The sequence below is a fragment of the Neovison vison genome, chromosome 8 (assembly GCF_020171115.1).
Source record: "Neovison vison isolate M4711 chromosome 8, ASM_NN_V1, whole genome shotgun sequence".
Classification (NCBI taxonomy): Eukaryota; Metazoa; Chordata; class Mammalia; order Carnivora; family Mustelidae; genus Neogale; species Neogale vison.
Genome location: NC_058098.1, coordinates 103,776,897 through 103,795,152, shown reverse-complemented (window position 1 = coordinate 103,795,152; position 18,256 = coordinate 103,776,897). Strand labels below are relative to the sequence as shown.

At 46.1% G+C, this 18,256-nt stretch overlaps 1 protein-coding gene across 1 annotated transcript; it reads right to left on the bottom strand.

The window, feature by feature from the left end:
• Positions 1-28: 28 nt before the first annotated feature.
• On the bottom strand, positions 29-1,053 carry TMSB10 (thymosin beta 10). The gene is made up of 3 exons (XM_044262481.1): positions 962-1,053; positions 571-685; positions 29-318 (listed from the first exon to the last, which is right to left on the bottom strand). Exons 2-3 carry the CDS (start codon positions 668-670, stop codon positions 284-286), a joined length of 135 nt encoding a protein of 44 aa, XP_044118416.1. The 5' UTR covers positions 671-685; positions 962-1,053; the 3' UTR covers positions 29-283.
• Between the last annotated feature and the right edge of the window lie 17,203 nt (positions 1,054-18,256).

Genomic DNA, 18,256 nt, shown 5'->3' with positions numbered 1-18,256 from the left:
CCAACTAAGACTCAGACCACGCCAGCCGTGCCACGAGGTGTGTTTTATTTTCATGAAACATACAAATAATTTGCTATAATATCCCAGGGCAAACCGGAGAATTTGGCAGTCCGATTGGGGGGGGGGGTCCCCTCAGAGACCCTCAGGCCGGTGGCGTCGGCACGGAGTGCCCGGGTTCACAGTGCAGCTTGTCGCTCGTGTCCATCTTGCAGGTGGCTCTTCTTCCTCCACATCACGACTGGGGTGTCTCGAGGATGACGGGGGCGGGGAATCCTCCGGGTTCTTAGGAAATTTCACTCCGCTTCTCCTGCTCAATGGCTGTGGGGAGCAGGAAGCAGACACTGGAGGATGAGGACACCTTGCAACCCCCCCGCAGCCGAGGGACCCACGAGGTCTGGGTCTTGAGGCGGCGGCTTGGGGCTGGAGAGACACGCGCTTCGTGGAACGGAAAAGGGGCCGGGGCCGCCGGGATCCGGCGCCTCGGTCAGGTGGGGGTGGGTTCTAGGAAAAGGCGGGGTGGGGAGGGTTGGGCTGGGGGGCACGGGGATCTGGAGCCGGGGGTGCACTCACTCTCTTTGGTCGGCAGGGTGTTCTTCTCCTGCGTCTCCGTTTTCTTCAGCTTGGCCTTATCGAAGCTGGCGATTTCCCCCATGTCCGGCTTGTCTGCCATTTTCTTAAAGCGATCCTAGTGGGTAAAGCAGGGTGGTTGGCCTGCGGCCGGGGCCAGCGTCCCCTCTGCCTCTCCGCCGACGCCTCTCGACGTGGCACTCGGCCGGGGCGTTCCCTGCACCCGCAGGCCGAGGATCTGGGCGCGTCCCGCACCCCTCTCCTAGCCCCAGGGCGTGGCCCAGCGGCCGGGCGTCCCGTCGGGGAAGGGCGCCTGTTGCGGCGGCCGCGCGCGGGCCAGGGACACCTGCTCCGACCCCACCCGGATGGGGCCCCCGCCCTAGGCAGCGCTCACCGTGGAGTTCCGCTCCGAGCCCAGCGCCTGGTACTCCCACTCGCGTTGCTGCAGCAAGAGACAAAAGAGCGGCGCCCGCCCCTCGTCTTATATACGCCGCGCCCCGCCCCGCCCCTCGCCCGCCGCAGCGGGGGCGGCGCTGGAAGGCGATGGGCGGGGGCGGCGCTGGCCGCTTGCTTCCCGGCTGCGCCCTCCGCTGGGCTGCCTCGCGGGCTGGGCGCGGCTCTTCCTGTGCTTGGGGAGTGGGTGGGGGGGACCCAGCTCCCCTCCCGCCCCCCCCCCGCCTCCAGCTAGCCGCGACCCTGCAGTGGAGACGGCACTGGCCGTTGGGCGCGGAGCTCTCTCTTAAGAGTTTGGGGCAAAAGCGCTTCTCTCCCGGGGAATCTGCCGCTTTCCTCCAGAATGGGCGTGGGGGCCGGCGGGGGAGGGGTATGTGGCGTGTCTGTGTAGTATGCAGTTGTAGGTGTGGATGAATGTGCGGCCTGGCGCGCGTGTTCTGCAGTAATCCCTGCTCGCAAGAAATCCCCCCCCCCATCCCTTTGCATTTCCCACGTCTCAGGCTTTTGCCTCCCCCTCTCTATCTCCCCAACTCCCCTTTTCCTCTCTTCGGGAAGGCTGAGCCCTTCGTAGTCTCGCACGCACTGAAAGAATCCTAGCCGAGGCTTCCTAGTGATGAAGGGACAGGGGAAACCGATTTCCTCTGCTCTTTGCTCAGATCGGGGCTGGTTGCCGTCTCGTCGTCTGCCTTACTGAGCTGGGCGGCTCTTGCAGGAGCGGTGGCGGGTGTTCTTAAATCCTGGTTACAAGCATTGTCTGAAAGGCGGTGGTGGGAGCCAACAGTCAAAGAAGACTCTCCTCACAGGGCTCGAGGAACACTGTGTCCAAGGGTGTGGTTTTCCTCCTTGAAGTTAACCTTGAAGATATCCCTGGAAACGCTATTTTCCTTATTAACCCTTACAGGAGTGGTGTAATGCGATTGCTCATATCCTTTTTAGAAAAGTTGTATTTTCATTTTCATTATCCAAAATGTGTAGATAATAACTTCCATAAATTAACCCCAGGGGATGAAGCTGGTGGTGGTTTTGTTTGTTCAGAACTTTATTTCAAGTGTCAAGAGGTATTATTAGCAAGCTCTGTTAAAGTGGGATTTGGTGGAAACATCCTAAATCCTGTTCAAGCCTTCCTGATTTTATCTGCTTTTCTCACATTCCCTCAGTGTGTTTGGAACAGGAGGAAGAGGATTTAGGCTTATTAATGTGATATACCAAACTCCTTGTATGGCTTTGGGCAAGTCTTTTCCTACACCTTGGTTTCTTCATCTTTAAAATAGCTTTAGCATAAAGCTTAAGTGGGGTAATAAAAGAGGCACCACCATGGCAGCCCCACAAGACTGCCACACTCACACTCCTTTAGTGTATCAGTCAGCTATCTCCACAATATGCTGTGTAACAAACTACCCTAAAACTCAGTGACTTAAAATAATAGTCATTTCTTTTTGCTCATTCATCTACTGGTCAGTCAGCTGCTGCTGGGTTGGGCTAGGCTGGGCGTGATTCCAAGCTGCCGGTTGGATCTCAGCCTCTGGAGCAGGATCTAGCTGGTGCTTGTTCTTCCCAAGGTGATTTCAGAACAGCAAGAAGGTGTAGCACAGAAGAGTGTAGAAGTGATGAAGTGTGTATAAAAGCACATTATGTCAGCTCATGTCTATGAACTTCCCATTGGCCAAACCCACTGTTAATGGAGTGGAGAAGTATATTCCACCTATGGTCGGGGAGGGAAGAGAATTAATATTTCATGAATAAAAATCCAACTTCAGAGACAGGGTAGGCAACCAGCTGTATCAAACAGTCCCCAAAGTGGCTTAAAGCAACAAGAATGTATTTCCCATTCATGCAGCAACTCTATATGCTGATGTTTCTGGTTGGGCAGCTTATCTCCATGTAGTTACTCAGGTACCCTGGCTTTTCTCTTGTCACTCTGTCCTCCTCTAGGTCCTGGAAGTTTACTCCATCCAGCCAGTCGACAGGAAAAGAGGAAAAAAATATAGGACTGCATTAGAGTTTTTATGGACCAGTCTTAGAAGTAGTCTCCATTATTTCTGCCCTCATCTCTTTGGCCAGGACTTAGTCACATGGTTTTACCTAACTGTGAGGGAGGTTGGGAGTGTAGTCAAACTGCACCCAGGAGAAAAAGAAAGCAGGCCTGGATGAACTTGGAGCATTCTCTGAGATATACTGTTGAAGGATCTGCCAAACTTGAGCTTGAAAGTACCTAGACAGGGGCACCTGGGTAGCTCAGTGGGTTAAAGCCTCTGCCTTCAGCTTAGGTCATGATCCCAGGGTCCTGGGATCAAGCCCCATGTCGGGCTCTCTGCTCTGCAGAGAGCCTGCTTCCTCCTCTCTCTCTGCCTGCCTCTCTGCCTACTTGTGATCTCTGTCTGTCAAATAAATAAATAAAATCTTTAAAAAAAAAAAGTACCTAGACATCCTGAGACATCTGCTCTTAGGAAGGTCTCACTGACACTTGATTCCTTTTCAGATGCAATGCCAAGCATTATTTCGGTATTACCTTACAGGGCCCCACCTTTGGCCTGAGCATTTGTCCCAGTTGGGACCCATGGTGAACTCCAATTCCAACTTTTATTTTGGAAACAAAGGAATCCATTTCTTCTAGAGACAGCTATAATACACATTTCAAATGCACTAAGCATACAGGATTTCTAAACAAAGGCACTTAAGGAGACTTGCAGGCATTCCTTATTCAGTTTTGCTGCCCATCTCTAAGAAAGTGGGTTGCCTCTTTGGCATTTGTTACTTAAGAACACTTGTCAAACCTATTAGTCTCATCCAATCCCATGGGTAGTGTTTTTAAAACATCTGCATATCCTTTGACAGTTCTCCCACCATTTCTTTTCTTTTTAAAGATTATATTTATTTATTTTAAAGATTTTATTTATTTATTTATTTGACAGACCGCGAGAGAGGGAACACAAGCAGGGGGAGTGGGAGAGGGAGAAGCAAACTCTCCACTGTGCAGGGAGCCTAATGCGGGGCTCCATCCCAGGACCCCAGGATCATGACCTGGGCTGAAGGCAGATGCTTAACGATTGAGCCACCCAGGTGCCCCAAAGATTTAACTAATTAATTAATTAATTTGAGAGAGAGAGAGAAAAAGCACAAGCAGTAGGGGAGGGACAGAGGAAGAGGGAGAAGCAGACTCCCTGCTGAGGAGGGAACCCAGCTGCCCTGGGATCATGACCTGAGCCAAAGGCAGAAGCTTAACCAACTGAGCCACTCAGGTGCCCTTCTTGAGTATAGATTGTCCCCAATGACTTTCTTCTAGTGAATGAAATATGGCAGAAGGTTATGCTTTCCAATTTATGAGGTTATGACATAAAAAAGGCCACAGAGCTCCGCCTGACTTTCTCTCAGGATGCCTTTGCACTCTGAAAAACCAAGCACTAATAAGGAAAGGCTACTTGTAGGCATTCTAGCAACAGTCTCAGCTGAGGTCTGAGCCCATAGCCAGCATCAGCCAGTAAACAGGCAAACAGATGAGCCTTGAACTGCACGGGCTAATGCTGGGAGGAGCAAATATGAGTTGTCCCTGGCCAAGGTTACAGGTTCACAAGCAGAATAAACCTGTGGTTGTTTTAAATCACTAGGTTTGAGAATGTTTTGTTATGCAGCAGCACCATGAGATGGAAAAGTCGTAACTTAGTGGTGTCAGAGTCTCAGGACCCATTTGGGGTTTTTTCCTAAGTATCTTCTGCAATACACATATACTTCTTTTCAATAAACATTTATCAAATTTCCATGAAGTATCTGGCAGTGTCCTCTGGCTGTGGCAGATATAAAGATGTGGAGACTCCTGAGTTACAGGGCTAGTGTGCTAAATGAATTACTCTAAGTCCATCAACAAACTCATGCTCATGCCTTGCATTTACTTATGGCTTGGGTGCCATTTATGTCTGACAACATTTCAGCCTGCTGCTTGGAGCAGATTATATACTGTTAACAGATGGTATTGAGAGAGCTGAACCACTCAACCCCAATTACATTTCCATTTTCTTTGTTGAGAAGGATGCTTTAGAAAATGTCGAGCTAATAAGAGGAAGCTAACGGACTCTCCATGACCATCAACTGCAGGGTGGGGAGGTGAAGGGAGGCGGTTGGTGGAGGGGAGGACACCTTTGGAGATTTGTGTCCCGCAGAGGAGATGACAACGTGTGAGGCAACATTCCTCAGGCCTGTTCCATGTGGTATTTTTTTTTTTTTTTTAAATTGGGGACTTGGATGGGGATGAAGATAGAATGCTAATTATATTAGATAGAGTGTAACTCTGTAAACACTAAGGCAAGCTGGATCCAGTGGAGAAGCTGGACAAACTATGGTGAAATTGGGCCTGATGGGGGCAGATGCAGGTCTGCTTGATCTGACCACAAACCCTACAGGTACCCACAGATGTGATGAACATGATTACATCTCAAGAGGAGGTGAATTTGGTGGCTGTGTGAATAAGAGGAAAGAGTTCAGTCCAAGTTTCCCTCGACTGTAAGGAAGACATTCACTTCGCTTCATGGTTTTCGCCCTTGCCGAAGTGCCCATGTGACATGCATCTTGTCTAGATGCTCACGTCGTGCACCCTCTTAATTTCATTTAGAAAGTTGCGTAAGTGTCCTCTCCTCAGAGAACCCTTTTTGACCATCCATAGAGAGTAACACCCTTGTCTTTCTCTCAAATTTTACCTTATTTCATCTTTCTTCATAGAATCCGTCTCCACCAAATGTGTTTTATATTCCTTTCTTTGTTTATTGTCTCTCACCCTGCACTAGGAAATGGAAGACCTCATCTGTCTGGTTTACCACGATATCCCAGCACCACCATAAGTGGTTAATCAATATTCTTTGAACAATGCATAATTTTGTTTTAAAGATTTATTTATTTATTTGGAAGAAAGAGAGGGTGGGGAGGGGCAGAGCAAGAGGGAGAGAGAAATCCCAAGAAGATTGCTTGCTGAGCATAAGTCTGACATGGGTCTCAATCTCACAACCCTGAGGTCACAACCTGAGCCAAAACTGAGAGTCAGATGCTTGACCAACTGTGCCACCAAGACACCCCAGTAAATAAAATTCTTAGTCAAAATGAAATAAGCTATTCTGGGATAAGTGATGAGTTCTCTGTCATTGGAGGCATTCAATGAGAAGTAGATAACCAAGTATGTGGACTATTACAGAGATGGTTCATACCTTGGATGGGAGTAGGCTTATAGGTGAGCAAATCTATTTCTCCCCGGATGACCTTTCTGGTCCTTTTCTTGCTGTTACTTGAGTTGTGAAAAAGCCTCCTTTTGGGAACCAGTTTTGCCAGCCTGAGGATAGCTGTGTGACTCTCAGACAAAGGAAGTATGGGGAATAAGGAAATCAGGCTGTGAACTCTGTATTCGCCATGCCATCAAAACCCTAGCGCCTGGATGGCTCAGTGGGTTGGGCCGCTGCCTTCGGCTCGGGTTGTGATCTCGGGGTCCTGGGATCGAGTCCCGCGTTGGGCTCTCTGCTCGGCGGGGGGCCTGCTTCCCTTCCTCTTTCTCTGCCTGCCTCTCTGCCTACTGTGATCTCTCTCTGTCAAATAAATAAATAAAATCTTTAAAAAAAATTAAAGTTTAAAAAAAAAAAAACAAAAAACAACCCTAGTTCTCTTTGTAGGTCATGGAATTTTATGACTTGTCCGAAGTAAAATTGTGAAGAACGGAAAGCAGGCCTTTGAGGCTCAGTCTCATTGATGATTGTTCTGCTCTATAAATGTGTGGAGGAAAGCCCCTTATTTGAGCCTTGGCAGCTGCTCAGCTTGTCCAAGTGGCTAATGGCCACAGTGTGAGTGGGACTGTTCTTGCTCTGGTTTTCATCTCTGTTGCTAGAATAGCACTAATCATGGCGACTAACATTATGGAGCGGCTGTTGTGCTCCAGGCCCTGTGCAGAGGACTTCTGTGGGTATTATCTCACATAATCCTCACAAAAGCAGTGTGAAATGGCACTATTTCGATAATTTCTGCTTTACAGCATAGGTTCTGAGACTTGGTCAAGGTCACACCGCAGGTAACTGGTGTTGAAATTTGAATCCGGGTTTACATTTTTCATTAAATTTTAACATGGAATGATTTCCACATTAAGATCTCTATCTTCTCATGGCAGCATTGTGATTAGCAGCTGCACCCCTGAAATAGGCCATTTCCTCTTCACTTTATTGGATTCTCTACCACTCCCTAATGTCTTCCCAGCATGGAGACCGGGGGGCAGTTGTCATTTCTTCTATCTGGACTGGTGTTTTCCTTATAGTAGAGAAATATTTCTTGTGTCCAGGCCTCTCTCTGTGGAAGGCAACTTTTTTTTTTTTTAAATGTAGAATCTAATATTTTTTATTATTTGTTTATTTATTTTCAGCATAACAGTATTCATTATTTTTTTTAAAGATTTTATTTATTTATTTGACAGAGAGAAATCACAAGTAGGCAGAGAGGCAGGCAGAGAGAGAGAGAGGAGGAAGCAGGCTCCCTGCTGAGCAGAGAGCCTGATGCGGGACTCGATCCCAGGACCCTGAGATCATGACCTGAGCCGAAGGTAGCGGCTTAACCCACTGAGCCACCCAGGCGCCCCCGGTATTCATTATTTTTGCACCACACCCAGCGCTCCATGCAATCCGTGCCCTCTATAATACCCACCACCTGGTACCCCAATCTCCCACCCCCCCGCCACTTCAAACCCCTCAGATTGTTTTTCAGAGTCTGTAGTCTCTCATGATTCACCTCCCCTTCCAATTTCCCCCAACTCCCTTTTCCTCTCTAACTCCCCTTGTCCTCCATGCTATTTGTTATGCTTGTGGAAGGCAGTTTTTAAAAGGGTCCCCAAAAGGGGCGCCTGGGTGGCTCAGTGGGTTAAAATGGTCCCCAATGATTCACTTCTTGTTCCCACCCTTGTGAGTTCTGCTCCTCTGTTATACCAAGATGGGGTCTGTGTGGCCAATGTCATATGGCAGAGGTGATCGTATGCCATTTCTGAAGTTAAGTTATCAAAGACTATAATTTCCCCTTAGGTGCCTGGCTTTATCTTTATCTTGTATCTCTCATTCTGGGAGAAGCCAGCTGCCATGTCGTGAGCAGTTCTATTGAGAGGACCATGAAGAGCTCAAGTCCGTTGCCAACGGCCAGTGAGGAGTGGAGGCTCTCAACGAGTGAGTCGGGAAGTGGGTCCGCTGGCCGCAATTGAGTCTTCAGAAGGCTACAGCTCTGGGTGACAGTTTGACTGTAGCTGCCTGGGAGACCCTGAGCCAGAACCGCCGAGCCAAGCCATTCCCAGAAACTGTGAGATACTAAATGTTTGCTGTTTTATCTTGCTAAGATTTGGAGTAGTCTGTTACTCAGCAATAGATAAACTAATTCACTATCAAAAGTGGGGAGAACAGATAGATCAAGAGTACCATGTAGTTGAAACAATTAAGAGAGAGCCTATTTATCTGTGGAATTTAAGAATACGTATATCATTATGAAGCCCGCCCTAGTGCAAACTGGGTATGTGGGGAAGATGAACCATGATGATCTGAATGAGCCCGGCCATTTTGACTTCACGTGGTCTACCTGGCCCCTCTAGCTCTTTGTCTTTCAAGCTTGCTGTAAAGCAATGATTTTCAAACTGTTTTGACCTTGATGGTTGCCTCCCTCCCCATGAAGTGCATCAAGTACATTTCACGCTGTGACTCACATGAGCATGCACAAATGAAACAAATTTCCCTAGAACAATATTCACTTTCACTATGACTGTTGTACTCTAAGCTTGCTCTATTTTATTCATTTTCATTTTTAAAATCTTTTCATTTTGAAATGATTATAGACTCAAAGAAAGTTGCAAAAATGGTACACTGAGGTCCCCTGTGCCCTTGATGGTGACATCTTATGTAACTCTAGGGCAGTACCAAACCAGACAACGGACATTGGTGCAATCTGCAGACTTCCAGATTTCACCCATGTATTATGTGCAAGTGTGTGCATTTCAGTGCAGTTTTATCACTTGTTCAGAGTTGTACAACCACCACAATCCAAATACAGACCTATTCCATCACCACAGAGGGAATCCTTCATGCTACCCCTTTATAAGGTCACCTACGCCTCTCCTGGATCTCAACTCATAGCCGCTGGCAACGACAATCTGTTTTCTGTCTCTAAAATTTTGTCTTTTGAGATTGGCTTTTCTCCCTCAGAAGAAGGCCCTTGAGATCCATTCTAGTTGTGGTATCAGTAGATTGGTCCTTTTTGCTTCTGAGTGGTATTCCATGACATGAAGGTACCTGTTGAAGGTCATTTTGATTGTTTGCAGTTTTCAGCTATTAAAAATAACACGGCTATGGACATTTATGTACCTTTTTTCTGGTATGCTTGGACATAAGGTTTCATTTCTCTGGGATCATGTCCAGGGCAGTGGTTGCTGGGTCATATGGTGAAGTGTATTTTCATTTGGTAGGCAATTGCCCAACAATTTTCAGAGTGGCTGTACCATTTTACATTCCCACCAGCAATGTGTAAGAAATTCAGTTTCTTAGCATTCTTTCCAATATTTGGTATTGTTACTATTTAAAATAATTTTTAAAAGTTTTTTTTATTTAAGTAATCTTCATACCCAAGTTGGGGCTCAAACTCAGGACCCACAGATCAAGAGTCACATGTTCTTCTGAGTGAGCCAGCCAGGCAGCCCTCAGTGAGATTTTAATTTGCATTTCTCTAATGGCCCCTGGTGTTGAACTATTCCTTTTCATTTTATTACTTCATTAAAAATATGATCGTGACCTGCCAACTTGATTTTATCATCCACTAACTGGTTGTGAGCTGCAGTTCAAACCCTGCTGTAGTCAAACTCTGCTATAGTGGCAACCTTTCAATCAGTGGCTTAGTATCCTTTATTCTGAAATCATGCCTTTAACTCCTAAACTCTCCTTTTGCCTTCAAAAGACAGACGTTTCTGGAATTTTACATGTCACCCAGATGTCCTCTGGGGTCTGAAAGAGATTGAGAGAAGAATGATTCCAACTCTTGTTTGATGCTTTCCCTTGGTTTCTCTGAATTTTCTTATGGTTACTTCTGGTCTCTCTGAATTTTCGTGTCTCCACTGTGATGCACATCTAAACATGGCCAGTCCTTGGCTTTCATTTCCTTCTTCACAGGAGCTATAAATATGAGGCTGGCTGGTGCAGTACAACTTTGTTTTCTTTAAAGATTTACTTATTTATTTGAGAGAGAGTGAGTTGGTGTGTGCGAGCAGGAGAACAGGAACAAAGGGAGAGGAAGAGAGAGAATCCACCAGCAGATTCCCCATTGAGCCTGGAGCCTGACTCAGGGCTCCATCCCAGGACCCTGAGATCATGACCTGAACTGAAACCAAGAGTGGGATGCTCAACCAACTGAGCCACCCAGGTACCCCCACAATTTTTTTCTTTCTTTCACTTAAGCATAATTATGAATTGTGTTGTTATCAAGATTTTCACATAACTTGTGATCTATAGATAGTATGATCTAAACAATTAAAAAATAAGTAATTGTATTCAAAGTGTACAAAACATGAGTATACATTCAGTCGATTCTCATTATTTAGGGTAGTTAGTTCTTTCAAGTCACCATGGTTGCTGAATTAGTGAATACTAAATCATTGCTCCTAGAACAGATACAAATAGGTTCCTGTAAGCTTTTGGTCATAACATTTTTATCAGCTGATCAATACATAACCTTGTTTTATGTGTTTCTATTAAAAGACCTTCTTTAGTATATATTGTTGTTCATTAATATTAAACTCATGGCTAACAGCACTATAAAATACCCAAACCAAGATTATCTGATAGTGTATTTTCTCCATCATCACAGCTTCCTTCTGCTTGAGAATACTAGATAGCCCATTGGCACTATGCATGGGTCCATTTTGAACAGTGAAACCACTAACAAAAATGAGAAGAGTAGGATACTATCCATACTGCAAAAAGAATAGTTGTTTATGTTATGAGAACTAAAATAAGAAGGCAGAGCATTGCCTTGTTTGGCCTCAGCTGGAAATATGTGCACTGGGGGACCTAGATTTTTTGGCACTCTGTGCCTGTCCTCAAATGACCACAAAACCACTGTGGATATTGATTTGGGGGTTACAAATAAATTTTAGGAAGTAAGTGAATTCTTGAGTAGGGAATCCATGAATAATGAAGATTTTATATGTTTTTATAAAAGGTATGAGTTAAATTTAAAAATGTTAAATTTTAGGGATGCCTGGGTGGCTTGGTCGGTTAAGCTACTGCCTTTCTCAGGTCATGGTCCCAGGATCCTGGGATCGAGTCTTGCATAGGGCTCTTTGCTTGGCGGGGGGCCTGCTTCTCTCTCTGCCTCTGCCTTCTTATGTGCTTGTGCTCACTCTCTCTCTCTCTCTCTCTGACAAATAAATAAATAAAAATCTTTTAAAAATGTTAAATTTTACATGTATTTTAAACAAGATATTTTCCCCTAAAATATTAATATTATCTAGCATCTCCAGCAAAATACAAATAATTATTAATGAGTTTCAAAATTGTAAGCCAGCCTCATTTAAAAATAAAATATTTGGTTAAAATTTTTGTGTATGTTAAATGCAATGAATAATTTTTACAAAATTTAGGCTGTCAGCAATTCTAGCATTCAGTGTCTCTCTTGTGGCCAATATAATCTGTATATTGCTTCATATGTGTTATGTCCAGACCTACATATGTAGAAACAGAAGAATAATATGAGCTACTTACTATTGCAAAATATTGCTCAGCTGCCATTTATGCACTTGCTGGGAATACTGTGCTAATTTGTGAGTAGTTCCTGGAGTTATAAGAATTTCTGTGCTAATTTTTGGTGCGATAGACTGAGACAGAAAAAGGAACAAGAAATGGGTGTTTGGTAATACTGGGAATTGTGGTTTCTGATATATCTGTGAGAGAAGAGGTTTGAGGGACCCAAGTGCTTAGGTAAGTGCTTCTGTCACTCTAATCATCCCTAATCTCCGGGGAGTATTTCATCTTTGGTGCTCCACACCTCTGTCTGGCACTGAGGTGCAGTCAGCCTTTGCTTCCAGGGTACAGAGGAAGGATGCTGGTGTCCCAATCCACACGGTGCTCGTGTATGCGTGGGCTGGTCTAACGAGCCAGCCCCTCTTGCCTGGGTCTGTGGAAGGGACATCTACAAGCCATGCTGCCAATGAATGAAAGCAAACAAAATCTGTGCAAGTGTCTGTGTAGGATAAATTCTGTTTTGTTGTAGTCTTTGTCCAAGTTTCACATATTTCTGACTTCTTTTAATTTGCATAATTTCCGGAAACTGGGCCCCTTCTGCATACTACATTTTTTATCCTCCTCCTCAAAGAATATGCAAAACTGCCATTTTCTTTTCAGTTAATTTGCTCATTTCAGAATTCTGTCTCCTTTATGCAATGTGTTGCTCTTTGGCTTGGAGCCAGATTGCTAAGCTTCCCTCAATCAAGCCTGATAAAAAGACAATTACAAGCTCACTGGGGAAGGAGTGATAATTTATAGCAGGCAAGCAGGAAGAAAGGTTTTACTTACTATCACTGCAACTCCAGACTGCTTTCAGGCAGGCCCCCTCTGTAGTGATGAAAATACTGGCATATTTATGAAGCACCTCAGACAGCACATATGGGGGTCAGGAGACCTGGGTCCAAACACTGGCACCATTACCTACCAGCCCTGGGCCCATGGACCTTCAGGTTGCTTCTCTGAACCTTGATTTCCTGGTCTAAGAAATGGAGATCATAATTGAGCTGTCACGAGGATCTGTGAGATCAAGTATCTGAAAGCATTTTATAGGTGAGATGTATTAGGTGAAGGGGAGTGGTTCAACTACTTTGGTTTCTTTTTATAATTTCCCTCCAGCGTGCTAATTACTTGTCTGTAGTACTTTCCAGGCTAGTCTCGGTATTGTTCTATTGTTATCATTCCATTCTCCCCAGTAAATGCTCCTGGGCTGAATATTTATTTATTATTATTATTTTTAAAGATTTTATTTATTTGAAAGAAATCACAAGTAGGCAGAGAGGCAGGCAGAGAGAGAGGCGGCGAGAGAGGGGGAAGCAGGCTCCCCTCTGAGCGGAGAGCCTGATGCAGGGCTCTATCCTAGGACTCCACGGTCACGACCTGAGCCAAAGGCAGAGGCTTTAACCCACTGAGCCACCCAGGAGCCCCTGGGCTGAATATTTATGCTTTGGAAGAGGTTTCTGGAAATGTTAATGGACAGGGTGATTTTAAAGGACACGGTGATAATGGATGGAAGAAAATGCCAGAGTTCTGAAATTAAGATCAGATGATATCTGGAATTGCCTGGGAATTGTTTGCCAGGAAGCCAGGGGAGGTTTCCACAGCCGGAAGTGGGAGGGGGGCAGGGCTGGGATTTCCCACAGTAGGCTGCTCTAACAAAATGCCACATACCACAGACTGACAACAAAAACAACAGAAAATTTTTCTGTTGCCTCACAGCTCTGGAGGCTGAAAGTCCAAAATCAAGATATGGGCAGGTTTGTTTTTTCGTCTCTCTTTGGCTTGTCATTGGCCACCTCCTTGCCGTGTCCTCACATGGCTGACCTTCTGGGCATGCGCATTCCTGATGGCTCTCTGTGCCCTATTTCCTCTTCTTACTGCATTAGACCTCCACCCTAACAGCCTCATTTAGCATAAGCATCTCTTTAAAGGACTTATCTCCAAATACAATTGTATTCTGAGGTATGGGGGTGTTAGGACATATGATATTTGAGGGGACACAATTCAGCCCATAATACTCATCAGCACTGAACTCACATGTCAGCACAGGTGCTGTGCTTAGCCCAGATGAGGCACTCTGACTTCTAGCCTCTGTGAACTGGTGTTAAACACATGACTTCTTGTCCCCAAGGCAGGTACTGATACATATGGTGACCAGTCGGATAAATCAGGGAGCTCTCCGCTGGGAGTCCGCGTTTCATTTGAGACCTTTCATTCTTTCATGGGCTCGTGCCTTTATTCAACAAGCATCTCCCGGGTGCCTGTCAGGTGCCGAGCACTAGGCCAGGTGCAGGGGATTGCAGGCCATCTTGCCCTCTGACCTTGAGCTGCTCATGGTGAGTAATGGGAAACGGACACATAAATAAGTGGATGGGATGATGTATGATGGGCGTAACAGGGTGCGTCTACACCACTTTCGGTGGTGGCATAGGCCGATCCTCATGGCTGTGGGCGTCGGAGCTGAGTGTTTCGTGATGTGTAACGCTACTAAGAGTAATGGTGGACAATTCATGGATCTCCACTATGTGGCAGGCTCAGTGCTATAGATTTTACTTAGCGTTACCTCAACAATAGTAATGTCAACGTCTATCATTGGTTGAATCCACAGTTGAATCCTTAGGAACAAGTATTGTTACCTTCATTTTACTGATGAGGAAACAGAGGCCCAGGGAACTAGTTATGAACTGAATGTGTCCCTGAAAAATACATCTGTGGGAGCCCCAACTGCGGGTGTGATGGTGCCAGGAGGTGAGGCCTTTGGGAGGGAATTAAGCTTGAACGAGGTCGAGAGAGGAAACTCTCATGATGGGATTAGTGCTTCTATAAAAAGAGGAAGGGACAGGAGGGTGGCTCACTTTCTCTCCACAAGTTCCTTGAGGGTGTCATGTGGGCACACAGTGAGGAGGTGCTACAGTCTGGTCCACAAGCCAGGAAGAGGGCCCTCACCAAAAGCTGAACCTGCTGGCCTCTTGATCTTGGATTTTCCAGCCTCTACAATTTTGAGAAAGAAATGTCTGTGGTTTAAGCCACCCAGTCAGTGGTGCTTTATTCTGGCCACCTAAGCCAACCGAAACGGAACTAAAGGAACGGCGCTGAAGGTCTCTTGGTCCTAAGTGGCAAGGATGGGATCAGAGGCTACGGTGGTGAAAATTTCAGCAGCAGCAAGGCAGGGAGGAGCAAGGAGGAAGGTGAAGAGGGATGGTGGAGGGTGTCCTGCCTTGGTCCCTCTGTGCCTCGCTGTCCTCATTTGTAAAACAGGAGCGACAGCAATAGGATACACATCCCAGGATTGCAAAGGGCTTAGAACAGCACCTGGTGCATGGTGAAGGCTACGCGCGTGTTTGCTCTTACTACATCGAGGCTGGCAGGTTAGTTAGGAGATTGTCACTGTGATCTGTGCAAGGGATAATGAGGGTCAGGCTCAAGGGATAATGAGTGGCAGTGGGGATAAAAAGCTGAAAAATTTGAAAGTTAATCACCATAGAAAAGAAGCAGTTGGTGGATGTGATGGAGTGGGTGACAGAGAGGGGTTTCCAGCTGGCTCGGGTGAAATAGTAACATTAATAGAAATAACTAACACTGTGTGCTAGGCTCTGAGTTAAATGTCCCTCCCTGTGTATCCAGAGCCTCACCAAGTTTAATTATTTTTTCATAACATTTACCATACTACCTGACATATGTATATATAATGTATAGTATAGACTATATTTTCGTGTGGTATAATAAATAGCCAGGCGCTGTAGCCTAGCAGAGATGACATGTCAAAAAAGCCATCACAGTGGCACCTGGGTAGCTCAATTGGTTAAGCCTCCGACTCTTGATTTCTGTTCAGGTCATGATCTCAGGGTCGTGAGATCAAGCCTCACTTCAGCCTCTTACTCAGTGGGAGTCTGCTCGAGATTCTCTCCTTCTCCTTCTGCCCCTCACTCCACTCACAAGTGTGAACACACATGTACTTTCTCTCCCTCTGTCTCTTAAGTAAGTAAGTAAATAAGTAAATAAATAAATAAATAAAATCAATATTTGGGGCACCTGGGTGGCTCAGTGGGTTAAAGCCTTTGCCTTCAGCTCAGGTCATGATCCCAGGGTCCTGGAATGGAGCCTCATGTCTGGCTCTCTGCTCAGCAGGGAGTCTGCCTCTCCCTCTGCTCCTCCCCCTGCTTGTGATCTCTCTCTCTCTCTCAAATAAATAAAATCTTTTAAAAATAGGGGCGACTGGGTGGCTTAGTCATTTAAGTGTCTGCCTTCAGCTTGGATCATAATCCCAGGGTCCTGGGATCCAGCCCCATGTCGGGCTCTGTGCTCAGCAGGGAGCCTGCTTCTTCCTTCCCTCTGCCTGTCACTCCCCCTAATTGCTCTCTCTCTCTCTCTCTCTGTCAAATATATAAATAAATAAATAAAATAAAAAAGTATTTTTTTAAAAGATTTTATTTATTTATTTGACAGAATTCACAAGTAGGCAGAGAGGCAGGCACAGAGAGAGGGGGAGGCAAGCTCCCCACTGATTAGAGAGCCTGATGCGGGATCATGACCTGAGCCGAAGGCAGAGGCTTTAACCCACTGAGCCACCCAGGCGCCCCCCCCCCCCAAAATAAAAGTATTTTAAAAAGAAAAGTCATCACAGAGATCACGCAGCCTGGCCCTAGAGAGTACCCAGTCCCCATGACCTGCTCACAGAATTTTTTTTTTTAAGATTTTATTTATTTATTTGACAGAGATCACAAGCAGACAGAGGCAGACGGAGGAGGTGGGGGGGGTAGAAGGCTCCCTGCGGAGCAGAGAGCCTGACATGGGCTGAGATCATGACCTGAGCTGAAGGCAGAGGCTTAACCCACTGAGCCACCCAGGCGCCCCACTGCTCACAGAATTTAAGGGGTCTAGGAATCTCGGAGAAATAAAGAAGTTTTCTAAGAGGTTGGCTGATACATTTGCAGGGGTGAGGGTGTCACCACTGTCGGAGTAAGTTGGCCCTAAGAAGAGGGCAGCAGGGAGTTGAGGAAAGTGGAAGTTAGATCTCAGTTTTATTCTGCAAAGTCAGGAAGGTCCGCCAAAACACCAGACCCCGAGTTATACCAGCCGCAGGTGTTTCATGGATGTAGGCAAGTTAAGCTTCTGGATCTGGGACCTCCTTGGTGAAGAGGGAGAGAGAATGAATCCCAAAGACTTTCTCCCAGAGGGGCTGAAGAAAGCCCTAGGAGACTTGGAGCAGGAGGATACGGAGTTACCTTTAATGTGCTGGAGTGGGCTCCCAAGTACCCCCAGAGAAATAAAGAAAGCTGCACTCCCTGCCCACCCCCCTTATGGGTCCTGTGGTCCCTGGCCATGCACAATGTACAATGTAAGAGTCTCTCCTGTTTGCTTTGTCTTTCTTCTCTCCCAATATCTATGTTTTTAGTGAATGGGGCATAGTCGTCATCATAGCCCCTGTGGTGACCCCGGGGTGATGTGATAACTGTGCTCTTTAGATTGCAAGTCACTGGGACTTTTTTTTTTTTTTTAGGATTTTTACAATTTATTTATCTATCTATCGGTTTATTTTAGAGAGAAAGAGGCAGCTGGCCCGCAAGTGGGAGGAGGGGAAGAGGGAGAGAGAATCCCAAGCAGCCTCCGTGCTGAGTGTGAAGCCCGACAGAAGGTTTGGTCCCACAATCCTGAGACCATGACCTGAGCTGAAATCAAGAGTCCATCCTTGGGACGCCTGGGTGGCTCAGTTGGTTAAGCAGCTGCCTTCGGCTCAGGTCATGATCCCAGCGTCCTGGGATCGAGTCCCACATTGGGCTCCTTGCTCAGCAGGGAGCCTGCTTCTCCTTCTGCCTCTGCCTGCCATTCTGTCTGCCTGTGCTCACTCTCTCTCCCTCTCTCTCTCTGATAAATAAATAAAATCTTTAAAAAAAAAAAAAAAAGAGTCCATCCTTTACTGACTGAGCCACCCAGACGCCCCATTACTGGGACTTCCTTAGGGGATGTTTCAGTTTGAATTTCCAGGGAAGCGGACTATGAGCTGGTTTCATTTGCAGGATATTTATTAAGGAGTGTCCTAGGATTAACACATATGGAGGGGAAGGAAGGGAGTGAGATGGGGCACTCCCTGTCTGGGTTACTATGTCTTTCAAAAGCTCGCTGATACCTACATGCAGGTTCACTGTCTTCTTCTCCCTTCTTTTGTGTATGTTTAAAAAAAATCTCCTTTCTAAAAAAAATTTAATTTAATTTTTTCAGTGTTCCAAGATTCATTGTTTATGCACCACACCCAATGCTCCATAAAAAAAACTGCTTCATAGAAAATACAAATAAATAAATCTCCTTCTGAAAGCACATGTTAGCTGGTAATGGGAAGAGGAGGGGGTAGAGTGTGTGAGTTGGAGTCCAGCCCCTGGTGCATGGAGGATCTCAGCAAGGACCTCACCTCCCCAAACTGAGCTCTGCTTCCCCAGCAAGGGCTTTGGGCAACCTGGCCCACAGCAAGATGGGCACATGGG

Bases quoted from the DNA above. Each gene is read 5' to 3' on its own strand.
- TMSB10 (XM_044262481.1), bottom strand. From the start codon at position 670: ATGGCAGACAAGCCGGACATGGGGGAAATCGCCAGCTTCGATAAGGCC. The intron at 319-570 runs GTGAGTGCACCC...TGCTCCCCACAG, and splicing joins CACCCTGCCGACCAAAGAGA to CCATTGAGCAGGAGAAGCGG.